Raw genomic sequence first — 12,015 nt, 5'->3', positions numbered from 1 at the left:
TGCTCAATAATAACTCCTTTATTAATGCAGCGTCTACAATACAGATTTTAAGCCCTAAGCTTTAAGAAATTGACCAATCACAATCAAGTATGAGAAGAATACTCGACTGTGATTGGTCAATTTCTTAAGGCTTATGGTTTAAAATCTCTATTGTAGACGCCGCATAAGCGTTATAGAAAAAAATGTTACAGGACTTTTCTGTTCAGAATAACACCCTCTACCTTCTCTTAAAGGGTGATCCGCGAATTATGGGACACCCTGTATATTAATGACGACCATTACTTTAACATATCAGCACGGGAAAGTGCTAATATGTAAAAGAATAAAAAATATATTAATAAGCAGTGAGAAGTACTATTTAATTTCGATATGGGCACTGAAAAGGGCCGATTGATTCCGTAATAGGCACTGAAAAGCGCTGATTGGTTTTGTAATGGTACTGAAAAGTACCGTTTGCAAAGCGAGAAAGTTCCTGAGAACACAGTATTTTAAAAATGGGCACTGGAAAGTGCCGTTTGGTTTCTTCGCTGGTGATATCCACCGACCACTTTCGTTTTGGCGCTAAAAGTGCTGAAAGCGTTTAATTGACCAATCAGAACGAAGAAATTTTTGTTTCGATATTATTAATTGCTCTTTTATTACGATCGTAAAAATTAATAATTGTTCTTTTATTTTGGCGGGGTTTGTTGACGTTCCCGCATTGGGTGAATTACATATCCTACAGCTTGTGATTGGTCGTAGCTTTATCGATTGTTTCACGTCACATCGCTCCAAGCTCCAAGCTCCAAGAGAGCATCGATCATTCTGAGTTCAACTATCGCGAGTTAAGTGTGGTGAACGAAGAAAAAAGTGAGATTTGATCACAGAGGCTATTTGTTGGCGAGGATATAGCGCTTACAGCTTCAAATACTGTCAGAGCAGACGTAACTATGAAATCGATTAATTTAAAATTATCTACCTCGCGGAAATCGCTGCACAGATTATCTGTAAGACAGCGAAGTAGGGTTATGTCCGAGATTAGAAATAATTTACGGTTACTACTTTCTCCAAAAGTTGCTGCTGCTGCTGCTGCTAATAATAATAAATCGAATATTTCCAGTTCGTTTATTGTAGAATGTAGTTCGTCTCCAGAATGTCCGCCTTCTGTTATAAATGATATTTGCAATATTAGAGATAATATGCATACAGAAAGCGATGAATCGTCTTTTTCTTCTATCTCTGATGCCAGTGATGCAGCATCATCATTTTTCAATTTCACTACACAAACAGAACCATCTTTTCGCGAGCGCTTAGCATCTTGTTTTGTAGATAATAATCTAACACATGCTCAAGGAAATAATATATTATCCCTTCTTCGTACACATTCTTGCTTTTATAATTTGCCGAAAGATGTTAGAACATTATTACATACACCACGAAATTGTATTGCTGTGTCTATTGTGGAACCAGGCGAATATATTCATTTCGATCTTGAATCAAGTATTATTCGATGCCTTATGTGTGTTTCATCTTTATCTATTGTTGATCAATTGGAAATAGATTTTAATACAGATGGATGTGCTTTAGATAAATCAGGTTCCATTCATATTTGGCCAATTCAATATAGAATTGCAAATATCCAGCATACAAAACCGATAGTAGCAGGAATCTATAAGGGTACGCAGAAGCCATATGATCCTAATAAATTCTTTGAGAAATTTATTGCAGATATTGATAGAATAATGTCCAATGGTGGAATAAATCTTCATGGCAATAAAGTGCCCATACGCTTAAGATGCTTCATAGCTGATGCACCAGCTCGTGCATTTATCCTGAATCATCGTGGCCATACATCTAGTCAGCCTTGTTCCAAATGCAAAGTTTCTGGTACACGTAGCGAAGCTCGTTATGTCTTCAATGATGTCAATCATCCTCTTCGAACCGATGAGGAATATATAAGGTGTGTGGATGGGGATCATCATAAAGAAGGTAAGAGTCCATTGTCGATGGTTCCAATAGGTATGGTTTCACAAGTGCCATTTGAATATATGCACCTTGTATGTCTGGGTGTAATGAAAAAACTTTTATCCGCATGGATATATGGGAAATATTCACGATTGTCAAAATTGTCTGGCCGATCCATTTCTATTATGTGTGCGAGACTAAACACTCTTAAAGAATATTGCCCTTCGGATTTTTCAAGACGACCTAGATCCCTCGATGCATGCTCTAAATATAAAGCCATAGAGTTTCGTCAGTTTTTACTCTATACAGGTATAGTTGTAACATATGGTATTTTAGATGATCAATTATACAAGCACTTTTTATTCTTACACGTAGCTATAAGAATTTTGGTTTCAAATTCACCATCAAAATTGCAACTACGATTTGCAGAGCTTGCGCTGCAAAAATTTGTTCAACGAAGTAAAAATCTTTACGGTTCAACTTTTAATAGTTATAATGTACATGGTCTTCTTCATCTCACTAACGATGTGAGACATCTTGGTAAATTAGATTCTTTTTCTGCTTTTCCATACGAAAATAACATGACAATTTTTAGAAAATATTGCAGAAAGCCAGGATTATCTCTTCAGCAATTCTTCAATAGAATGGCAGAGATAGAAATTCACGGAACAAATCAGAATCGTGACAATGATTCTTCTATTCACGTATCTGTGCAGCATGTAAGTAACAATTATTCTCGATGTCGTAAGATCATATTTGATGGAATATCATTAAGTGTAGATATGCGTGATAATTGCTGTCTGTTACATGATGGATCGGTTTGCATTGTCTTTGAAATTGTTAAGAACAATAATTCGTATCTTTTGGAAGTTAAAAAATTTTTGCATATTAATGATTTTTATGATATTGGCATTTTGTCTTCTGTTCTCCAAGTGTATAAATGTTCTATGTTGAGCAACGAGGTTTTCCGTATCCATCTACAAAAAGTCCGTGCTAAATGTTACAGAATGCCTCTTTGGAATCCGACATATAATGAAGAAAACGACAGTGATGAAGAAAATCATTCGGAAGCATCTCAATACATAGTTGCTGCTATTATACATAACGAGAAATTGTAGTATACTATATATTGCTACGTTCTTATATATAACTTATAAAAATTTAAAGTTTTTTGGTTTTTATATTTATAAGAATTCGAGAGAGCATGATATATTATTCTTTTTCTTTTCTACACATCTTCTGTGTTTTACAATTATTATTTTGTATTTTATCTTCTGTCTCAGTTTTCCTTGCATTCCATTCTTCGGAACAGCCTACATATATATTTGCTATCGCATGTTAAATCTTCATATTGTATTTCTCTTTTATTTTTGTGTGTGACAGCTTTGTCTTTCTTCGGTGCGCATTTATATTTCAAATTATAATTTTTTCATAATAGACAGGTATAAAAATGCTTCTATTGTTATTTTATTATATTTGTAATATTACATCATGTACACACACATATACTTTTCTAATATTCATTCTTTTGTTTATAGGAAAATGTCGGAACGGCCGAAGCGCATTGTATTGAAACCATTGCGCTACCAGACGACATCATCATCGGACGAGGCTCCAAAGCGTAGAAGAACACTAGAGAATAACGCGAATGAAAATATCGATCAGGACATCGGCGAGCTGAGGACACTTTTAGAAGAGCAAGATTCTTCGATGGATGAACCAATTAATTCAAATAATCTTTACAACATTTATATGCCTAAAACAAACACGCATACACAAAACATCCCATACTTACATACAAATGTTCCATCATACTTATCTCCTCAAAATTCACAATCACGCACACATACATATCCCACACATTATCCCACATCCAATCATACAGTGATTGATAACATTGCGCACTCAAGTAATACAGGTATTAATAAGTTTCAGGAAAAGTATGGCACTACATCAGACATCAGAGATTCTTATCAACTACCGGATGAACGAAGAAGAGAATCTGAAGCCACCTGTACTGAGAGATCCTTCGATGAATCGAATAATCCGTAAGTTATATATATATATATATATATATATATATATATATATACACACACACACGTGCGCGCGCGCGCACGTGTGTGTGTGGGTACGTGTGTGTGCGCGCGTGCGTGCGTGTGTGTGAGTGAGTGAGTGAGTGAGTGTGAGTGTGTAAGTATATGTCATGATGTAAAAAGAATTACAATTTATAAGCCATGAGACTTACAAAAAACTAAACGTTTTGATCCACTTTGAATCTTTATCAACGATTATGTAAAATTTATATCTATAATGATAAAAAAAAATACAGTGGGAACGCATATAAAAATTGAGATTCTTTTCCTCGCAGGATTTTCTACAATCTCAATTTTTGTGTGCGTGTTCCTATTGTACCTTTTTTTTTGTATCATTATACATATAAACTTTACGTAACCATTGATAAAGATTCAAAGTGAATCAAAATACTTAATTTTTTGTAAGTCTCATGCCTTATAAATTGTGTTACGTCCTGGCGACTCCACGATTCCTTCCTACCGCAATGTTGCGGCAACGATAATCGATCGGTGATAAAAATAAGTCGTTCAGTAAATAGAGCATCTTGCGCCACGTATTTCTTTAAACATTTAGTCACTTATCAATATCAATATCTATGAGGAACCGTGGGAAAGACGCGAGAGACCGGTGACGAAACCGCGCCAGTCGCCTAAAAATAAATAAAAATCAGTAGATATCCTCGAAATAGAATTTTCCAACGGAAGAATAAATTGATATCAAAAAGATAATAAAATTCCCTCTAAGAAAATATCCGACAAACGTAACTAAATCAATAATGATGAAACTCATGTGACGACATATCCAGTAACGATATTAAGACCCTTTCTAATCAGATCACGTGCGCAAGGGAAATCTAATGCTCAACTGATATCGAGATCACCAATCGACGATCACCACGAGTAAAAATTCGAAAAGTAGGAGAAACACCCCGCCTAACGAGGGCACTGGCATAATTTTTAATTCGTTAGAGACTTGGAAGATTCCCACTCTTAGAAATTAGAATACACCCCTAAAAAAGAGATATAAAAAGAGGACCCAAAGGGCCACTCACAGTCTTACTTAGCATCTGCTTACCACTTCATTTACTTAACACTTGATTCATTCTGTGCGTGCGTCTTCAGTTAACATAAGTCTCATTAAGTGCCGTGGCACCGCGAAAACTACAAAAAATTATACCAGTGCACTCATCGCCTGGCTAATCTGGAACCCGGCAATCCGGCACATTAAGAGACTCCACACCTTCACCTACGAACCAAAAAGTAAGTCACATTCGTCCAATTTAATTTACGCTATTAACCCTCGTGAGATATAACGCATTACGTATATTATATTAACGCTGGTTTTCATAGTGAAAACCAGATCCGGCAGTCCAAGCCAAACAGTCATTCGCAGGAGTCTGAGGACTCGAACGTCGGTAAAATGCCGATTCTGCGCTACTCGCAATAACAGTTCAACAACAATATCTGTTAGACCCACTCTTCCCCTCTCGCCTAACTACCCCTCCCCCAGCTACTCCCCAATCTACTTCCCCGAAGTCACCGAACTTCCGCTTTCCCCTCGTTCATTCTCCTCTCTATCTACTGTCCTCCTTAACAATTCACCCCCAACTTCCCCGCACCTTTCAGAGTCGGAATTCGACCAAGCGATAGAAGAGTTTTGCAACGAATTGCCCGACCTGGAAGCCGACTCATCTTACCAAGATTAACCAAACCTAAAAATTCCCCCTTCTCTCTTTCTCCCTCCTTCATACCGCATCCTCTTTCTCACTCTCACACATATACATACATGTTTTAATTTTTTTTTTTTTTTTTTTTTATTATTAAACCTACATTGTATTAACCAGTCAGAACCTAAAATTTAACGGTAGAGACTTTCCCTCGTCATTCTGACTGATGCCCTCCGTACCATTGTAACACCCGCGGAGCGATAAGCTCAACCACACACAATCACTCACACTCACACGATAATGTAAGCACTTCCTACATATATATTATATATCATGTATTCGAACTTTTGTTTTTATAATGAATAAAATTATATTTTTTTTTTCATTAATTAAACATTTCTTAACCCCTCTCTCGATCCCAGTACGAAGATCGCACTAGGTCCCATCCCGCGTAAAAGGGATTAAATTCCCTGACCGAAAAGGGACCACCGAGCGAACGTCTGAATAAGCAGCGTAATAGCGATCCGAACGGTCGTTTACCTGCTTTGCGGACCTATCAGTTCGTTCGACCCGATTCCGAACGCCACGAGACGTTTAACTTCGGGAAAATAAAAGATAGTTGTTGCGCCCTTCCGTCGACTCATCCTTCCTCGAGTCTGGACGTAACATACTGTTCATTAAATTTTGGGGGCTCGTCCGGGATTGTAATGTGCGATCTTTTAAACTGGAATGAGTAAAGGGACAAGAGGTACAGCTGATAAAGACGAAGTAGAACGAAATTTTCAGTTTGCTCAGGAAACATACAATCGAACAAAATCTAACAAATCAGAAACACATCACACTTCCACTCCTAACACAACCACTAAAAACATTAATTTTTCATTAGACGAAACTGTAATTGAAAAAGATTTCGAAAAAAAGTTTAGCGAGTCAGCGGCCGAATCTCATTTTGCCGATTCCTGCGATAAGACTATTATACCTGAATTTAATAAATCTGAAAAAAGGAAAGACCCGAGCGGTACCAACGGCAACATGACTCAAAATAATCCTTTCGCTACTTTGAAATACGCGGTCGAAGCCGTCCCTTATTTTGACGGTCAGAACATTCCACTAAATTATTTTATTGAAGGATGTGAAGAAGCGAAATCTATGTTGCCTAATGAGGCTGAATCACAGTTTACTAAAATAATAAGAACTAGGATAATAGGTGAGGCTCGCCGCACAATACAAGATCAAGATTTTGATAGCGTTTCTCATTTAACTAAATATTTAAAACAAATTTATGGACCTGTAAAAAACGTTTATCAATTACAAGGAGAATTAGGTTGCATATATCAAAAGAGTGATGAAGATGTTATTAATTATGCAAATAGGGTAAAAATTCTTGGGAAACAAATTTTAGAAGCATATAGAAGTTCCGGAAACGTGTTATCTGACCAAAGTATTAAAGCATCATTAGAAAAGGACATGTGCAAATGTTTTATTAGAGGGCTAATACCAGAAATTGAGCAACGAGTTTCAAGAAATTTACCAGATGTACAAGCAACCGCAGCCGACGCTATAAGGATAGAGAGAGAAATCAGAGCAATGACAGATTTACGACAGGGAATAGCAGGTAGACAAAAACTAACAGCCTAAGGGAAACTTGTCAAATCTGTTATAAGGAAGGGCATGTAGGTAGTAACTGTAGAAAATATTTACAAACCCCTCAACAAGTTAATAACCAGATTGATTTAGGAACCGCAATATTAGTATGTCAAATCTGTAAAAAACGTGGGCATGGAGCAGAGAGATGCCGCTTCCGCGATCCACAACTTCGCCGCCCGGTAAACGTAGTTCAAGGAGGATTAATAACTTGTCAATTATGCTTAAAATCCGGTCATGATGCAAAATCTTGCCGACAGAATAATACTAATAACAATAAAATCTCGGTAATTTGTCAATGGTGCGAGAGTCCCGGCCATTCTGCAAATAATTGCTGGAAGAAACAGAACGAACAACGTTATACGGAAAACAAAACTCGCGTAACTTGTCAAATTTGCAACAACTTTGGACACATTGCTAAAGATTGTCGATCAAAACTAAACCAACAAACGGGATCCAGGAATTCCTTATTCTGCCACTATTGTAAGGAGCGAGGTCATCTTCTCGAAAATTGTCAATTACGCCATGCCAGTAACTTTCGAAAGAAGGAAAATAATCAGGGAAACTACAACGGTCCCTCGACGTCGGGTGCACAGCAGGGGTCCGAACGAGAGCCGCACCCGCCCAAAACCCAGGTAGCCAAGTAGATAAGGACAGGACTACCATAAGGCCCGTGACGGTAAACCTCGACAAACATAGTCGCGTGCCTACCGTTCAAATCAACATCGGTAATTTAACTGCTAATATAACCTTTATGCTAGACACGGGATCTGGACCTAATATAATTAAAGAAAATCTCGTTCCTGAAGATATAAATATTAATTACACTAATATCCTTAAGTTGAACGGTATAAATAATTACCCTGTGTATACCTTAGGTGAAATTACATTAAATCTTTTTGAAACACCGGTTATATTCCATATTGTATCTAACGATTTTCCAATTTCACAATCCGGCATATTAGGAAACGACTTCTTTAAACAAACTTCATCGAAGATAGATTACGCACAAGGACACTTGGATGTCTCCGGAATCAACATACCTTTCTTATCGCCTGAAGCCATTATCGTAGCTCCGCGATCCGAATCATTATTTTATGTGAGAATAAAAAATCCAGAAATACAAATAGGCTACATACCAAGATTAAAGATAGCACATGGAATTTATTTAGGAGATACCATCGTGGAAAATGTTTCTGGAAAAGCATACTTAAATGTTATCAGTACCTTAGATGAAGAGGCAGAAGTACATGTCCCGACCTTGCGCTTAAAACCGTTCAGCGAATTATTAGATGACCATGATTCAAAGACCGAGGCTCTGAATAAGGAAAAAGAAGAAACCACTAACGGAACATTTATACATAATGAATACGATTATGAAAATAATATGGATATTGAAAATGGAAGTGAAAATGTGGATGAAGAAAAAATTATTATCGAAGAAATTAATTATGAAGACGAAGAAACAACTTTAAACAAAGAAGAAAATAAAAATAAGAATAAAATTAAAACCGAAGACGAGATAAAAATTAAAATTGGGAGGAAAAATACAAAAATAAACAATTCAAAAATCCTTGGAGAGGGAAATTACCAAACCTCTCCTGAAAATCCAATAAATCCAACCACTCCTGGAGGGAGAAGTTACCAACCCTCTCCTAAAAATTTGATTAATTTAAAAACCCTCGAAGAGAGAAATTATCAATCCTCTCAAGAAGGGAATAACTCTAGGATTTCGGAGGGAAATTTCCAAACCTTGTCAGAAAATCCTAGCTCCGTCGATCGCGAGGAGGAAAATTACCAAACCTCACTACGTATTTCGACACAACCTCATTCCAAAAAGGGGAGAAGTCCTATATCCTCCCTGGATCTCAAATTTCCTAAGGTTGGATTATTTAAAGAAGAAAGTGAAAATAAATTAAAACCCTCTCATGTTACTATAAAAGACCTCCCTGAAGAGGCTCTAAAATATAATTTAAAAATTAAAAACTCGAATCTACGAAATATTAAAAATAAAAATAAACCGTCTTCAAAAATCCTTATATCTTTGTTGAATAAATCTCAAGTAATTTTAGAAAAATTTATGCAAAAACGCAAAACAAGATATAAAAGAAAACAAGAACTTGGAAATTATAATTTGCATAATTGTCTAACAATTTCCGAGGAAAAAGGAAAGAATCGACCCGCCGAAATCATAGAATCATTGCGTCTAGAACATTTAAATGAAGCAGAGAGAAAAAGCATTATAAAATTAATAACGGACAGTCAAGATCGATTTCATATCCCTGGAGAAAAATTAACCGCAACTCACGTATTACAACATCGAATACCTACTACAGATGACCAACCAATAAACACTCGTCAGTATCGATTTCCGCAAATTCATAAAGAAGAAATAAACAAGCAGGTAGAAGAACTGTTACAAGGAGGAATCGTAAAACACTCACAATCGCCATATAACACGCCTATATGGATCGTGCCGAAGAAAGAAGATTCCAAGGGAAACAAACGATGGAGAATGGTATTAGATTTTCGCGCTTTAAATGACAAAACCATCGGAGACGCATATCCTTTACCGAATATCGTCGATATATTAGATCAATTAGGAGGAGCTAGATATTTTTCGGTATGCGACTTAGCATCAGGATTTCATCAAATAAAAATGAACCGCGAAGACGGTCATAAAACAGCTTTTACTACTCCTTTTGGACATTACGAATTTGACCGTATGCCGTTCGGTCTAAAAAACGCTCCGGCTACTTTCCAACGCCTAATGGACTTAGTGTTAACTGGGTTACAAGGCAAGGAATTATTTGTTTATATGGACGATATCGTTATCTACGCAACCTCGTTGGAAGAACACGAAAGAAAATACAACATTTTGATGGAACGTCTCCGAGAAGCTAATTTAAAACTACAACCAGACAAATGTGAATTTTTAAAAACAGAAGTAACTTACCTGGGACACGTAATCAGTAAAGACGGAGTAAAACCAGATCCGAAAAAATTAGAAGCAGTACAACGATTCCCAAGACCTAAAACACCTAAAAATATTAAACAATTTTTAGGACTTGCAGGATATTACAGACGCTTTATACCGAACTTTTCTAAATTTGCCAAACCATTAACAAATTTATTAAAAAACGACACCCGCTTCGAGTGGACCTCCGTGCAAGAAGAATCCTTCGAAATCTTAAAACAAAAACTATGCGAAGAACCAATACTACAATATCCAGATTTTTCTAAACCATTTATTCTAACTACTGATGCATCAGGAATAGCCGTTGGAGGGATATTATCACAAGGAGAGATAAATAAAGACCTACCGATAGCATACGCCTCACGAACCCTAACAGATAACGAATTAAAATACGATACTTACGAAAAGGAAGCGTTAGCTATTGTATATTGCGTTAAACATTTTCGACCATACTTATACGGAAGAAAATTCACTTTAGTTACAGATCATAAACCCTTGATGTGGTTTAAAAACGCACAAGATGCAAATATGCGAATACTTCGTTGGAGATTAAAATTAGCAGAATACGATTATGAGGTCGTATACAAAGCGGGAAAAACAAACGTAAACGCAGACGCATTGTCCAGAAATCCTGTAAATATCGAAGAAATAGATTGTAAAATTTTGAAAACCAAGAAACTTTTAAACCCAGATAGCCCTAAAGATGCAAGATTAATTGCCGAACTATTAGAAAAATCCGATAGTGAAGAAGAAGAAGAAGATGACGATTTTCATTTATATCTTTCCGATAAGGAAGAAAACGAAGAAATAATACCTGAAAGCGATTTATTAAATAACAAGAACGATATTCTTCCATTTACACTAACAGAACTAAATGAACCAGATCATCTATCAATTACCGAAAAGGCTTTAATACATGATCCTCCTAAACAAAACAAAATTCAAACAAGAAGCCGAACTGCAAGACAAAATATTGAGCAAAATAAAATAACCGACGAATTGCATAACGACGGAGAGATTGAAGAGATTGAAGAAAGAAACGACCCGCCGGATAAAGATTCTAACAGTGAAAAAGAAGAAGAAGAAGAAGAAAACGAGGAAGATATTATCAACCAAAATTTAAAATCGAGAAAAAGAAAACCCGCATTTATTGAAAATAGAATAATTCCTGGTAACGTTATAGACTCTCGAGAATTATTATTTTTACGAAAAGATAACATGGTATATTTCGTCGACACTCAGGGAACACCTTTAGATTCAGGCTCACAAAAACTTTTCGAACGAAAAGAGCTTCCGAACCTAGGATTTCTTGTCTTAGGAAAAACTAAGGCTATAAAACATAAAAATCATTATCATCTGGTTTTACCCATCAGCGAGGGACAGCGAGAAGGCCCTACGACTACCCTTAACCAAATTATTAAAATCTTAACAGACTTACGAAATATAACCGAAGACTTAAAATTAGAAACATTTAGTATCGCAAAAACCGAGTTCATTAATAATGTCCCATGGAATGACGTTAAATCACATATACAATCAATATTCGGTGACGCCCCTACTAAAGTTATTGTTTGCCACGGACTAATTAAATATCCACCAAAGGACTTACGTTCCGTTATAATCAGTGAAATGCATTGCTTACCAATGGGAGGACACCGGGGAGTCGCAAAAACTTATAACCGAATAAAACATAATTATTACTGGGAAA

At 36.3% G+C, this 12,015-nt stretch overlaps 2 protein-coding genes across 2 annotated transcripts; both read left to right on the top strand.

Annotated features, from left to right (window-relative positions):
* Window positions 1-828: 828 nt before the first annotated feature.
* On the top strand, window positions 829-3,895 carry LOC138938252 (uncharacterized). Its single transcript, XM_070305095.1, has 3 exons — window positions 829-2,663; window positions 2,951-3,058; window positions 3,483-3,895. The coding sequence occupies exons 1-2, from the start codon at window positions 930-932 to the stop codon at window positions 2,975-2,977; spliced, it is 1,761 nt and encodes a 586-aa protein (XP_070161196.1). The 5' UTR covers window positions 829-929; the 3' UTR covers window positions 2,978-3,058; window positions 3,483-3,895.
* Window positions 3,896-6,415: 2,520 nt separating this feature from the next.
* Window positions 6,416-8,192, top strand: LOC138938365 (uncharacterized). The gene is given in 2 exon segments (XM_070305279.1): window positions 6,416-7,312; window positions 7,315-8,192. Coding segments are annotated over 2 exon segments (1,560 nt in total). The 3' UTR covers window positions 7,978-8,192.
* Window positions 8,193-12,015: the final 3,823 nt, after the last annotated feature.

Source organism: Polyergus mexicanus, unplaced genomic scaffold (assembly GCF_030449975.1).
Source record: "Polyergus mexicanus isolate NDT 795.1 unplaced genomic scaffold, iyPolMexi1.0 SCAF_12, whole genome shotgun sequence".
Classification (NCBI taxonomy): domain Eukaryota; kingdom Metazoa; phylum Arthropoda; class Insecta; order Hymenoptera; family Formicidae; genus Polyergus; species Polyergus mexicanus.
The sequence above is the reverse complement of the archived record's forward strand: the minus strand, read 5'-3'. Positions and strand labels throughout refer to the sequence as shown.